This window comes from Anopheles funestus, chromosome 3RL (assembly GCF_943734845.2).
Source record: "Anopheles funestus chromosome 3RL, idAnoFuneDA-416_04, whole genome shotgun sequence".
Classification (NCBI taxonomy): Eukaryota; Metazoa; Arthropoda; class Insecta; order Diptera; family Culicidae; genus Anopheles; species Anopheles funestus.
The window spans coordinates 73,544,142-73,559,849 of record NC_064599.1 but is presented as its reverse complement, the minus strand read 5'-3'; the positions used below and the strand labels follow the sequence as shown (position 1 = coordinate 73,559,849).

General features: G+C 44.8%; 1 protein-coding gene across 2 annotated transcripts in view; it reads right to left on the bottom strand.

The window, feature by feature from the left end:
- The window catches only part of LOC125770762 (calmodulin), a 30,862-nt gene extending 24,475 nt beyond the window's left edge, over window positions 1-6,387 (bottom strand). For both annotated transcript variants that reach the window (XR_007419239.1, XM_049440724.1), the window contains exons 1-2: window positions 6,268-6,387; window positions 5,162-5,895 (exon numbers count right to left, since the gene is read on the bottom strand). Coding sequence is in view for 1 of the 2 variants with exons in the window: in XM_049440724.1 (XP_049296681.1) it covers window positions 5,162-5,164 (3 nt within the window). In the remaining variant the exon portion in view is untranslated. The remainder of the gene's footprint in view (window positions 1-5,161; window positions 5,896-6,267) is intronic.
- Window positions 6,388-15,708: the final 9,321 nt, after the last annotated feature.

Here is a 15,708-nt window from a genome sequence, read left to right as displayed (position 1 = left end):
ATTATCTATTGATTCGAATCAATGCAAGAGAACTGAAAACACATTGTTGATTGCGTCTTCTATACATTTTTCTTCTCCTTGCTTAAATCAAATTATTCTTCCATGTTGCTCCATTAGCAGAGCTGGCTGGAAACATATGCCGAACAATTCTAACCTTGGGTGGAACAAAAGCAACAGTGCACTTGCCAAGAAACACACGCTGCCACCTTCGGGCTTCGCTTACCGGTTTTACACGCGAGGCAAAAATCGGCCCACAAACAAAAATGCATGGACAGCAACGAACCGCAACATCAAAAGCGCGTAAAAAACCCGTAAGCCTGAGTCAGCGACGAACGGTGCAACAGGGTCTCGCTTCTGTTAAACCCTCGACAAACGGGAGCGAGAAAGAGAAAGAGCACGAGCGGTCCGTGAGCCGCTGAAAATCGAAAATACATTTCCCAAAACACGGACCGGACCGCAACACCGACATGGCGGGGGTTGAAGGAGGAATGGGTGGTGTTAGGTGGGCCCACCCCCTCCACACACACATAACGCACCACACACCAATCAGCCGCAAGACACGGCCTAATGGCGGCGCAGCTAACCCGGCCCGGAGGAAGGAACCCGGTACAACACCGTTATACCGAAAAACCCGAGAACACGAACAGACGGCAGAAGGTGTCCCAAAAATAACATTCCAACACATCGCGCACACCACGGGGCTGGTGGTGCGTTGCTGCTGCTGCTGCTGTTTTGTTGCCACTATGGTGTGCTCGGGCAGTGTTGTGTTGCTCGCACAGCACACCACGAATGCAACAAAAACACATCTCCACAACAACAACAACAACAACAACAACAACACCAAAACGCATCTGCAACTGCAAGAGCAAATGGATGAGGAGTTCAAATTGAAACGAAAACCCCTCCTCGTCCTAACCGGCTCAAAGCTTGCGGCTTTTGCAGTGCCGAAATCGACAAGTAGCAGTAGTAGTAGTTGTAGTACACCATCTCCGATTCAGCAACATGCTGGTGAGATGATGGAGAATGTGCCGCGCCACGTTGCGGGTGCAAATGCAAATCTTCTACACCACAGTAGCAGGTTCAAATCAGTGGTTATGTTCTCGTGCGATGCGGCTCGTCTCTTTTGATGATTCAGAAGAGGATGATGATATCGTTCGATGATCAGTTTAAGGTTTGATCTGCATAACACTTTGCGCTCCATACTTTTACCGGTTGATAATGGCTCACGGAGCAAAAAGCTACAAAATAATTCATAAATATTAATAATCCTATAACAAAGGTAAAGTTAACAAATATTTTCCAACGTCAAATCTTTTCGTTTTGTAATACTACGACCTGAACAGTTCTTATGACCTACCATTTCTGACTTTCCTTAACTTCCTTTACTCGTAGCTGGACAGTTACGTCCTGCGATACGGACAAAATTTGGTACCACCAGCCTCTTGTCGAAAATTGGGTCAATTATCGATCTTGGTACACGGGGTACTACAGTCAGACGAATTGAACCAAGAAAACGACGTGGGCTTTACCAAGGATTGTTCGAGTAAGGTAAGATCATCTTTCAGACACACACACCAATAAACAATACCAAGGACCATACCGTACCTCTATCATACTTCTAATTTATCATCGAAAGAGGACTCGATTCGTGTCCAACACGACATTATCATGGTGGGAAGTTCATTAGACACTGCGCCCAAAGCTCCAAACCTTCGTCCCAATCCTTCCGCCCAAAAACACGATTAAATTGGAACGTTTGGAGTAGCTACAACAGGAAAGTTTTCGACCCATCAAGCCATGGCCAATCAGAGTGAAGAAGGGGAAAGAAGGTCTTCGAAAATTTGTTTGCGGCAATTGCCTTCTCCAGGCCCAACCACCATCCAACCAAATCCCTAGTTTTGGGGGCCATAATACACGCACACGTTTGACACGTACGCAGGAAACGTCCTCCTCCATCGTTGGGGTTCTAATTGGATTTTGAAGGCTGGTTAAAGTTGGTTATGGAAGAAACCTATTTCGGGGTGGTCTTGGGCAATTGTGGTTGGAAGCAGGTAGAGGGTGGGTTGTCGTTCGACCGAGCGTTACAAAAACGAATCTGTTAATTGTCACACAGGTGGGCCACATGTGTGCAAATTTCCGTTTCGGGGTATACATTTTGTTCAACCTAAAGCGAGAAAAAGCCCCTCCCCGGACGGTAGGCCCTGAAGGAAATATGGCATAATTGTAATCCTGTTTACACGGTACCATTTCAGCAACCTTTACCGATCATCCAGCAAACCTGGCCAGCAGAAACAGGCCTGGGGAGCATATTTGAAATGGCTTCCTTCTTGCGTACATTTTCACACAATAGGGTTGTGACAATGCAGCAAAATGAAGTAACAAAAACTAGACTTTGTAGGGGTAGGGTTTCGGGATGAAGTATTTAAAAAAAAATGCCCCCCATTGCATAATACTCCCCCGTTGAAATACAATAGTCAGCGGTTCAGTGTCTCCATCATTGCACCAACAACAACATTGTACGCTCATTCCTCCATTGTTCAGGGTGCGATAAAAGGTAATCCTGCCAAAGATAGATGCAACCATAATCATTCCATACAGATATAGATACATTTCCATGCCTTATCGCATGATAACGCTCAACCCCTATCAGCACTAGCGGCCAGTAACAAATTCCATATTATCAACCGGTCTAACAAAAAGGGTATGTAGGAGAGAACCGAGAAAAGCAACCCTTTACCTGCGTGATAAAAATCTTCCTATACTCTCTCGTTCTCTCTTTTAGTGTTGTGCCGCAATCTCTATGCGTGCTGCAAGGAAGTAATTTCGAAAATTTAATTCAAACGGCCATAAACGGTCGAAGCAAGTTTCGGTCCGAAACACCCCTTCTTGTAAATCATTTTCACGTGAATGTGAGATCATTCCGGCTTGATGTGCGCGTATGTGTGATTCAGCGTATTCTCTCCCTCTCTCTCTCTTTGGTGACAATGCGAGAGCGCATTTACCCCTTTGCTTTAGTGGAAGAAGACGAGTCCCATATACGACCATCAGCAGCCAGCAGTCGTATGTACAAGTAAGCAGTTTCGTCTCTTCCATTTCTGGAATTCCTATTGTAGTTATGGTTGCTTTGAAGCGAAACTAAAAACCAAGCAACCACCGCAAAAAAAACACACACGTTTTCCAAAATGTCAACCGTGGCGGGCGAGTGTTGAATTTCCGCATTGTTCGTACTGCTTAATTTTCGCTCAAAATTGTCCCGGAAGCAAAGTGCATACACACGGGGTAGAAGCGTATAAATGGGTAGCATTTTCGCAACGTTCACAAAATAAAACGTTGTCTTTACACTATAGCACCACGCTTCGGTCTCTTTCGCACCATCCATTTCCCTTAAATACTTGTTTCCTATTCTTTTTAATCAACAAGATGATGATCAATTGAGCAAATGCGCGGGGTGGCACAGCACACACACACACCTATACACATACAGCTCCGCACACAACCACCCCGGAGAGACAAGGACGGAGAGCAATGGTGTAGGAAAAAGAGCAGCGAGAAAAAAACCCGCATTGCGGTAAAACCGAACACGCTGAGCGAGATACGCGAATTCGTACACGCGCGCTCTCCTGCATTCAATCCTTCGTTCGTTCTCCCAATTTCCATCGCAACCCCAAACGGGACAGCGTTGAGAGTTGCGTGTTTTCTCGGCTTCAATGTCGCAACGGGGGATCATCATCATCATCATCGTCATGTTTAGGGGGTTGCAGGACAGAAGAGAAGAGAAACCCTCTAAATTGCGCACGTACATTCACTCCGCACATACACGCGCACGCACGCCCACCAGCCTGCACGGAACACAGGCTCAGCCTGAAGCCGCGATACGGCAAAAATACGCGTGTGTGTGTGTGTGTGTGTTTCCGTGAGAAAACGTGAAGTTGATCTCGATCCCCATTTTTTTTTCTTCCATCATCTCATCGCATGCTGCCATGTTCATCATACGGCAACATTACTAAAGCTTCCGCCAGCGTACTGTTGAAGAACGAAGCAAAAATATGAAAGTGTATCGAACCACGAGAATGAAATCTACAACGATATTATTCTCCACCTTCCCCAACACTTGGCACACACACACACACACACACATTCCAATTTTCGTATCATTTAGCAACTTTTTGTTTCTCTCGTCTCGAACAAACGTCTAACTAGCGAGTGTAAACGGATGGGGAGTTCGATTGACTCACGAGTTGAATTGTGCGCAAAAAAGTGAGGTTAGCAGAAGCACGCAAAGCCTCGGAACGATGATTCACAAGGGGACTTATTTGCTCTTTGATCGGTTCCATTTTTACTATATATATTGTAATGTGTGACAATCTTCCCCGGTACGTGTAAACGTCACCACACCATCATGCCACATGCACACAAATTTGCACACACTCACACACACACACATCCGTACACAAACGTTTCACTGTGCGTAGATGGCCGACCCGGATTCCATTCCAGGAGATTCTCGCGTTGTGCCATGTTATTCTGCTAGCTATTCCCATTATTGCTGCCACTACTACTGCTGATGGTACCCCTCCTGGTCGCATAATATCACTATTTCACATCTTCCAAAAAAGTTCCCTTTTGTTACGTGGAGATACTTTTTCTTATGGTTCCTCAATTCAAGATGATACTGGGCTGATGTTCCGGCTTTAATGTGCCGTATGCACAGTGATACAGAATGAGACACCGTTTATGTATAGCAAGATTAACAAAAGTATTCGATTAAGAAGATTTGATTCTGCTGACTGTTGGGCGTGAGTTTGATGGCACTCCTAATTTCATGCTCGATGGAAAACACGCTTAGTAAGCGATGGCGACCGGATTGCACTACACACTGATATCATGGCCGGGGAGTGGTTGGGGCGGGGCGGAGGGGGGGTCATTCCATTCACTTAGCGCCACCATTTCCTTTGCAGGCAAAAAAAGGAAAATCGCATAGGGACGCCATTGAGGTTCGGCAGCCTCGTACCAGTGGCGACACACACTTGACACATCCGGATTCCGGAGGGTTGATAAAAATTCGATGAACAGATGCGCACACACACGCACACACAAACATCCGAAAGATAGAGAAGGAAATTTGTGAAATATAGTGGAATTGCTGCTTGCGTATAATTACCATCTTTGCTGCTAAAAAGGGTGCTTGGTGTCTGTGGGTTTTTGCTGCACGCAAAAAAAAACTAGCTGACAATAGACAAGGCTGCCTTTTCTGTGGAGGTTGCTTTTGCACACTCTGCGCTGCTGGCTGGGGGCTCTTCCGTGTGGCGACGCTGGGCTGCGAACTCGACGACAACTGCTAACTACTGCGGCTTACAATTTACTGCTGCTGCCTCTGCTGCTGCCGAGCGAAATACCACGACTGTCGGATACGGTGCTCTCTCGCGCGCTCTGCACTTACCGTGCTCGCTCGCTTACTCTCGCGATCACACACAACACACCAAAAAGACGCGCGCACACGAAACGAAACTGTTCGCTCTCGCTCTCACCGTGCTATTTCCCCTAATCGGTTCGCGCTGTTGATGACGGCGGATTCGTTTCTCCGCTTCGTTCTGATGGTGTTCGTGTTTTTTTTTCTTCGCTGCGCTTTTGCTCACTCGCAAATGCAACGCGGTGTTTTTGCTGGTTTAATGCGATACGCACACACACAAAAACGCAACGTCAAGACACTATCGCGCACGCACACACACACACACTGACACACCACTCTCACACACGTTCACGCAACGGTCGCTGCGAAACGGTACACACAACACCGTGGCTGTAGCAAAACACGCGAATAAAACGCCGCCACACACAGGGGAAAACTACACCGGGAAAATTTTCGCGACGAATTCTTTACCAGCCGAGGGGTAACTATAGAAGCAGAGGGTAAGAAAACAAAGCACAAACCGTTAAAATTGTGTAAAAATGTGTCCGCTTTTCAATGTGTGCTAAGGTTAAAAATGACGACAGATCGTTTTGTAGCAATAAATGCGAATGAATAGTAAGTTTCATATGTTTTTTTATTTCAAACTCAGCTTTATACCACCTGTTTATTCCAACAAAGGGAAACAAGGGAGCAAAAAACAGGTGCGTAAAGCTGAATTTACAAAAAATGCGAATTGTATGAAAAAGTTTCAAGCGTTTTCCACCAAAACGAAAAACTGTCTTAGCGCTAAAAGTGGTACGAAACTTGCGTTTCGTGTCCGGGTTCGCACGAGGAAAAAAAAAACACACAAGACTCACGACAAAACACGGGAAAAACACGGGTGTATTGAAAACTGTAAACAGGGACCGATTTTTCTTCAGAACCGTTTTCCACGACGACTCAAATTCAACTGCTCTCGAAATGCTCAATCGCCTCGACAGCTAGATCTAGCGGGCAGGGCAGAAATAAATCCGAACATAACCGAGTGATGTGTACTTCTGCTTTTGGGGCCTGCTGTCAAAAACCCAGCGTTTCCCAGCGCACCAAGCCAAAACCCCATTTCCGCTGCTGGCTGTGTGTGTGTGCTTGGTTGGCTGCCATGGCAATACGTCGTTAGAGCAAAAGCTCTCCCACACGAGAACGCCGCAGTTTCCTGCAAACGCTGCAGGATCGCATACACACATAGCAGCCCCAGTTGCAAGCCCTCTTCTTCACCTACTGCGATCCTTTCTTTGTAGCGTGTGTCGCTGTGTTTGCTGGAAAAGCGGGCGCAAAACACTAGGAAAACGTGTGTGTGTGATGAGAGAGAGCAAAGCGAGCAAATGAGTTGTTTAGTACAGCCTGTGACGCTAGGACGACCGGGAGGGGGAGGATTTTCTCTCACGGGTTCGTTTCCTACCTTTTGCTAGTGTATGTGCGTAGTGGTATGCCCCAGGAGCATAGGATGGGCGATGGGTTCGCCCTTCGTATTACTGCGCAGAAATGTCGCAATGCACACAAAAGTTCGCTTCCTTCTTTACATATTCGATAAAACAAACGCGTTTTTGGGGCTCGTCTCGTTCGCTTCGCTTCGCTATTGGGCGTCTCCATCCTCCATCTTTTCACCCGCGCGCAGTCCACCTTCGCACGTATCGCATTGAACAAAACAAAAAAAACCACCCCTAGTCCGAGTGGCCCCCCTCCTCCCCGTCAACAACCAGCCAGCCGGTCCAAAAACCCAGCACAATACACACGCATTCAGCTTTCACCTAGCGCTAATAAACATCATCCCTCGTTGCTATATACACCTTCGCGCATTAATAGTGTAGCGCAGTTTGTCGGTTGATTATTTTCTTGATGTTCGGTTTTTTTTTCTTTCGGTTGTTGCTTTTATTGCGGTGAATTGTGCAGTGAGTGCACCCACGCACACCATCACCCTTGAAACGCCGGTGGGAGGGGAGGGGGGAGGGGGAGGGTTTATCACGACCAATTCCCACCCCCACCCCCGGGGGTGCGCACACCGGTCAGCGTGTTTGGGGGAAAAAAAAGCTTCTGACCACCGGAACGCCTCTGCAGTAGTCGATATTCACGTGTTTTATCTTCTTGGTTTGTTTTTTTTTTGTGTGTTTTGGGTTTAATTTTTCTTCTCTTAAGCTCAATTTCTTTTCGCACGATCATAATAGCCGCTGGTGGAATTGTCTATTGGCGTGGACGTTGCACACACGTTGCTTTACCTCGTGTAGCGTGTGCGTGTCCGATTGCGACGGGTTTTTAGGGCATTTTTGGGGCCTTTTCACGTGTTTTCACCTTTGCCGGGGTCGGAAGTTTCGGTACAGGCCCCCACGGTTGGATGCAGCACACTTCTGCTCAGTGCTTTGTTCATGGTCATCGCGTTTCCTGGTGAAACACTTTGATCCGTGGTGCGTAAACCAATCATTCATCCAAATTTGCTGCAAATTCCCTTGGTGCACCGTAGTGTGGGTGCGGCGCATGATAATTTGTAATGCATTTCTTGTGGCAACTTTTTTACTGCCAAAAAAAATGCGTCGAAGGTGTCGTCGGATCGTTAGTAGGACTCTTAATTCACCTTAGTGAAATTTTTAAAATTTAATTATTTTTTTAAAATTTTTGTTTTTATTTTTTAGGTATTTTATGCATTAAATAAAAACAAACTTTTAACATGTGATTAATATTTTTCATTTTTCAATTAAAAATTATGCCTCACAGGGAACTAGTGACGAGAAAGTTCCTTTTTTTTAGGAACTATACGGAACCAGTTCCGTTTCAATAAGGAACGGAACGCACCTACTATAACGGAAATTTTGAATATTTTTTTTTATTCACAACTGAGGCCGTATTGCAATTCAAACAATTTATTTCTTCCTTTCCGCCCCAACCCCCCACCTCCCCACCACTGCACATCAGCCTGCAACTCGAACACCACGGGCCCCTTTAAAACCCACAACAAACCTTTTCTAAGGAATTATATGGATAGCCGGCTAGTTTACCAATTTGTTCCCATCTCGCTATATTCTCCAGTGCAGCTAAAGATAGAAGGGGCCCCTTTAAATCGAGAACGAACGTTTTCCAAGGAATTGGATATGGACAGCCGGGGCCTCTGTATTATCAATGAGTTTTTTTTCCCTGAAAACCATATGCACAGGATGAGTGTGTGTTTCATAACAGTTGTACAATAGTTTCAATTTGCTTTGCTACTTCCAAGCGTTGTTTTCGTTCCAAAATAAACGGCTAAACAATTCTGACCTAGAAAATAGAAGTAAAAGTTCACGTTGCTACCTTCTCATCCTAAAAAAAAATTGTAGGTGCAAAAAACCTACTTCGTGGTTTTGTGTGAAGCTGGGTGCCTAGTAGGTTCGGAACGGAATTCTCATCACTACAGGGGACGCTAAACGACGAACCCTTTTGCTTTTTTTTTGTTGGCTCGCACAATCGAACAGATCAGGTGTCGTTGGATCGTGCCGCTTCGATAACGACCACTATCGGGGAAGCTCGAGTTTGAGTCCGCAATCAATTAGCTAATGGTGATAATGAGCCATCGTGAGTTCCTGCGAACACGCTGACGTAAAGAGGGTTGTAGAGCGCAACAGCAAAAAAAAAACAAAATGAATGGCTTACATCGGGTCCAAACAGGGCCAGATTTTTGTCCGGTTTCGTACAAATTAGTTTTATTAAGAATTATTGCATTTTCCATGACGATTTTAACGGCCTAAAAAGAACTGTACGTGCTGTATTGTCCGGTGTCATTCTAGTCACGTGACCACCGCATCGTCACTTCGGATATTTCATTTGTTGCACAATAGATGAGGTCATCGTACGCCACTGATAGTACACCTCATAGTGACATTCTTTTGTTGATATTCTACTTGAAACGCAGGCTTCATGTATGTATGTATATTTACTTATTGGAATAAATATTATTGACCTTCAAAACAACTGAAACAATATTGATCGTACCAACCCTAGTTCGTCCGTTGTCTATCCCCTTACTGACGAGATTAGTGTACTTATCAGTATACAAAAAAAAACAAACTGATACACTTCACACTCATTGATAAGCTGTAAAGTGCATTTCACCTCAACCCACCACCATCGGACTGTTGATTGACCAATAACCGCATTAATTGAAAACGTTTTTTTTCTCTTTCTTTTTTCTTTCTGACTTATTCATGGTGAAATGACCGACTGCGGGTCACTTTTACCTTTATGGAACTTTTGGCATCCCCAATGGGCCATTTATTTTCTGGTTTGCCACGAAAAAACACACACAGAAACAATAATTTATAAAGAAAATCGGCCTTGTTCGAAAGGAAAAACATTTCTTTGGAAAAACTGCCCAAGCCATGACGCTTTTTTTTCATTCTCGTCCTCGTAATTATTAAACAAAAGCTTTTGAAAAGGGAGCTGTACAATCATCTGATAATGGGTCGCGAACCATAATTGCTGTTATCTTTATTACAGTCGTTTTTTTTTCTAAACGGCAAAATTATAATTGAACCGTACCCGATGCGATCCCCTAAACGGCCACCAGCCCCTTTTTGGTGGATGATATTAATATTTATGGCCGAAGAGGTCGTCCCGTATATTGGGCGAAGGCGGGATGATTGGTTGAAGATCATTATCTAGCCATTTCCTGTGCGTACATTACGGTTGAAGTCGTTAGCAAAGTTTACATTGCCCTAAGCTTACACCGGGGGCTTATAATTAGGAACATCGAGAGGTTTATAGCATTTTATGGCAAACGATGAATTTTGAATCGTCAATTGATCACTGCACCGAGTGTTTGGGTAAATTTCACTCGCAAAGATCATAAACATAAGCTGAAGTAAATGTTGTTTTAAGTTTCCGATTATCAACAATAGACAACACACAACGGTAAGCGCCATAATTCATACACTATAGTGACGCTAACTCTAAGTAGGCTTTGCCCAAGGCCTGTGCCTACTTGATTATGGCGAGCTTTCGTTTCGTTGTCAGGTATGCGGGAACGGAGGCATTTAAGCAGAAGCCTATCCTGCTCTAGTAAAATCTCACAATTTATCGTCCCTTTTATTAGGACTCTCCGCACACGGAGGTCTTCGAACTGTCCTACTGCGTATCGGACACATGGCATGGCGTCTTTGCAGCATCTTTACACGCATCACGCGATGAGTAAACGCGCGCGTGTATCGTGTGTAGAGCGGAGAGACACATCCACATGGATGCGTCAAGGATACAAGCGATGGAAGCGAAAGAGATGACAGATGAAACCAGAGCGAGACCGGATCCGTGTGGATTTGGGGCCGACTACTAAGAGAGTAGCTTCCGTGGCGCTTAGTCATCTTTGTCGGTTCGGTTCCGATACTCGGGGAAAAGTCAGCACTAGTTCTGCGGGCATTTAACCTCTTTTTTTTCTACCAGCAGCTTCCATCAACAACAATCTATCCGATTTAGGAAGGTGTGTGTGTGTGAGTGTGTGTGTATGGTGGAGGATGAGATTTCTTCTCGGGAGCGAAGGTTGGGAATTTTTTTTTCCTTGATTATTCATTACTCTGACGTTTATGCGCCGGGTGGAGAGAGAGCGAGAGAGATAGGGGAACAAGTGCCCCTTTTTGTTTCTGCCTCTCCCTTCTTTTCGTTCCCTATTTCCGCGTAATAGTAATTGTTACAACCAAGGCACTATGGAGCGCGGACAACTAGCGGAGATAGAATTTAGAAGAAAAAGAAAAACCACCCTTTGCTTATTCGCCTTGCTCTGGTTTTTGCTCTCGGCAGTCGCATCTCATCTCTCCCGTCGACCCGGTTGCTTGGATCGACGTAGTCGCGTCGCGCGAGTTTCGTGCATCGGTTGGACGCGCGCGCGACACCCAACCGGCTTTTCAACTACTGCGTCCGCGGCCAAATGCGTACACATCTGTGTGTGTTGGTAGCACCGAACCGGGCGTTCCGATTGGCGCAGCAGTACCTGCAATGCGAAAAATCGTCTCAACCACCCCAATACACACACACACACACAGAGAGCACTACGAACGGGGATCATCTTTTACTACAAAAGCGAATAAGTGCGTGAGGGGGGTGGGATACGGGTGGCGAAGGGTGGCGCAGGAGAAGGAAGTAAGGATGGGGAGAGTCTCGTACCGTGTGGAGGCTTTCATCCATAAAAAAAAGCGGAACGATTTTTGACGCGGCAAACCGAAGCAAATCGGGCGCCAACGCCTACACATACACCGTGATTCGGAAAACGTATACCCGGTATTCCCCGTTTGTTTTTTTTCCCTTCTTAGTCTGGTTCTTCATTCGGAACAGGTGGATGCTTTTTCAATGCAGATAACTCTGCGCGGTGACACATACGCACACCTGCCCTGCTGTGTGTGCGTGAGTGGAATGAAGGTTTTTTTTTAGCGGTTGAATGATAATTTTATTGTCTTTCACACTTCGTGATGATTTATGTTTAGCAGCTCTATTTGCGTGTGTGTGTGTGTGTGTGGTTATATTTTTCGTTTTTATAAGATCGCACACAACAGCAATCATGGCATGGTGATGCTGCATTGTGTATGTAATACGGAGAAAAACGAGATGGCAGTGTTGGGGAGCATTTTGTCTCCGCAACGCTATAATGACAGTAGATGACAGTAAACATTTCTCCTGTCAAGCGGATGTTACCGCAGCGATGGGTCGCATAATTGTCGCTTGTTTTCGTAGGTTGTGTTTAAGGTTGCAATCCTTTAGTTTAGTGGATGGGGAAGTTTGTTTGTTTGTTTGCTTGCGTTTATCATTCTTCCTACCGATAAGTGTTCCATTCCCTTCTCCATCACCTGCTACTACGTGACCCTTATCATATTGTACCGTGCATCGAGTGCGAATCGCGTATCACATTGAGCCGAGCAGGTCGGAACGCATCTTATCATCTAGCTGCCCGCGGTATTGCTTGTTATCGGCTGTAAAATGTCTGGTCGTATCTGCCATAAATGACAGACCCGGCAACATCGATCGATCAACGTTCGGTCGGATTCCGAGCGACGATACCCATGCAATTGACCAATAAAAGATGCGACACTAGAGTGGCGCGGATGTTTGATGGAGGCGCCCAGTAAACGGGCAACCTCAACACTGCAACTCTGCAGTGTAAACGCGCGCAACAGGTCAAACGCGCGCGTGCATGCGACGATATGCTTCGTTTTTTGTGTGCATGTGTGTAGGGGAAAAGCAGCTTTACCCAGCGCCTCCTGAGATGAATTATCAAACCCTAACACGCCTCGCTTCATACTTCACCCCATAGAAGCGGGGTGGTTACAAATTGCTGACGCAAAATCGTCCGCTTTCAGGCGGGGAAAAAGGTTGGCGTGATAACCTTATTTTAGATTCCAGGGTAAGGTACGCTCAATGACATACATATACATGCTCAGTTTGCATCCGTGTGTTTGCGTTACCGTATACACCAGTAAGGGGTGTTCTCTTCTCACCTCATCTCTCAGCACTCACCCCAAAGCTTCGGGGCAGGTTTCGGGAAACAACACAGCTAAAAAAGCTATAGCTCCACAAACTCCAACCGAGATTCGCCATCTCTGAACTCTGTTGACCAGAAAGCTTAGCAGTTTCGGACGGGAGTTTCTCTCCAATGTGGTGAGCTGGGTCGGTTTTTTTTTATACAGGAGCTTTGCGAATAATGAGCGAGCCTTCTTCCGGTGGACGGTCCTGATGTAAACAATTCTCAATGCGGGTGAGCCTCTTTACACACATGCACATGCAAACTCATGAATGCATTCGGAGAAAGCTCTTGTGCAATGCAAAATATTGTAACTTTTGTAATGTTACGTTATGTTTAACTTAAAATTAAATAATTAATTGTTGTCCACTATAAGGAAGGACATACAACCTAAAGCTCGAGTAGAGGAAGACCTTTTTTTGGTAAAATTTTTCATACTCTACATAATCTACCAATATGAGATTGTTTTAATAAGAAATAATTTAAGAACATATGAGGAAAAAACAATGAATGGAAATGAAAAATAAAGGATTAAGAGAGGAAATTCAAATATTGGAACCATTTCTAAATTCTTTTCAAGTTGAAGTTGGACATGTTTATGGTCTATCTTTCCTACTTTTCCAATAGACTTTAAATTTATTGCGCACCAACAATTTTAAAATAACATGAAAGCAGATACGTTAAACTTGTACTTGACGGACGTAAATTTGAAAAATTAAATTTATGACAAAATGGCTGACAGTTACAAAACTTAGAAAAAGATTTTCCACCGGAAAAAGAAGAAATATTACTAAATACTACAACAACTGGCAAAAAAAGAAGAAAATTAGTTCAAAGTTTTTTGACATTCTTTGAATTCTTATTTTAAGAAAATCGCGTTTGAACAGTGAACATTTTGCAGTAATGAAAAGCATTTTTATGTTCGGTGTTGAGTTTACTTGGTCACTAGTAGCTTAATTGTATGATGGTATATAGGTAATTTTAAAAATTTTAACATATATTCTATACAATTTGAAAACGGACTTTGATTCTTTACTGACCGTAGAACTCCTCTTACATTTGAATGCCCTTATTAACATTAAAAATGTTTATTACACATCAAAAAATGTTTACCTTTGGCTTCAAAATTTAACTAAGCCTATCCTGCCTTTATATAACTTTCCCTTTTTTGTCTGTCTTTTAATCTGTTTTAATTTTTTTCATCTTTCTCAGCGATAACCTACTTCTGATTTATTAGTTTAAATCTGTACTTCTACCTAAAGCTATTTTATTCTAATTTGTTTTTTTTAAGTGATGTATCTTTTTATGAAGTTGCTCTATATAACAAATATAACGCATAATGTTGCAAATATAACGAATAGAAGAAGCACATATTTACGCAATACAAAGCCACTTTAATATTGATACGATTACATTAAAGCATTCCAGCACACACTGTCAAACACACTGGTTAAAACCCTCCTCATGCACCTGCAGACCTGAGGCCGTGTACTGGACGTGTACCTATCGTTGGCAAATCGTTGAGCAAATCAAACACACCTATCCTAACCTTGAAGGATGACAAGGATCAAGTGCAGGCCGGGCCGTGACGGTGCTTGGGACCGGGCTTAATTTGATTAGTTTTGCAAAACGGGGCCAACAAAACACCCTTCGGCAGCAGAAGCGAGGGGGGGGGACACGTAACATAACAGCCCCCCCCCCCCCGCCATTCCGGGACCGTGTTCTACCCATTTGGGGAAAGACACATACGCGCCAGTCCGGGGCGTATTGCAGCAGACGTGACGCTACCATTGCGGGAAACTTTGCGGAAAATGCAGAGCGACCCGGTACGGAGACGACGCAACCGTACGCCAACTCGGTGGTGGTGGTGGTTTGCAAAGGCGAGGCGAGATTGGACGGGTACCGTATTCCCGGTTAGGACAGGCGCGTAGCGAAACCGAATTGGCTAGTAATGCGCCCATTCGTCGTACCCGCAACCGTTGGCGTATGCAATCCTCGATACGGCAAGGATACGCGCGTCAGAGATGTTGTCAATGCAGCAGTGTTATGCGGTGCCCTGCGATGTTCGTAATGCTGCGGCAAACGGAGGGGGGAAAAACCCTCGGAATTCCATTTTTCCAAGCTTTCCTTCAACCATATTCCACCTCGATGGAGCTGTAAATGTTGAGTTATTTTGTCCTAGTCTTGGTTGCTTTTTTTTTGCTGGAGAAAACGTGATTCTTCAGTTATGGAAAAAATCCTCGTGAGAAATTCTTGACGCAAACAGTCGGCCAAGATATTTGCTTGACGTGTTCAATACGCGTTATCAACCCGCTGGGAGATCTAGTTCTTTTAGCTAGAATCTCGCCTGGACCAAGACCAACAACTTTGGTGGACACGCAATTCAAGAGGCTGCCACGCTCGTTTGCGTGGCTCTATTTTTAGCGCAGCTGAGTGTTACAAAGGTGCAAAAAGCTGCAGCAAAAGACGCAAAGCAAAACAAACAATTTTATCCCGTGGCTGGAACCTAGTTTGTTTTTTTTTTCGTTTCTTCTGTTGCTCCTTCGGTACACACATTTCAACAGCAGCAGCAGCAGCAGCAAAACCCAGCAAAGCGGACGCTAGGGCGCCATCGTTTTGTGCGCATTCTGGTGCGCTAACGGAAGCATTGGCGTAATGGGGCGAAAAGCAAGAAAGAAAGTAAAAAACAGAAAGAAAAAAAAACCAACGGGCTACCGCTATGCTGTCGACGTCATGCGCATTTTAGGTGCCTTCGGTAAGGTGGCTTCACCGAGCACCGACGCATTCTCTGGACTTT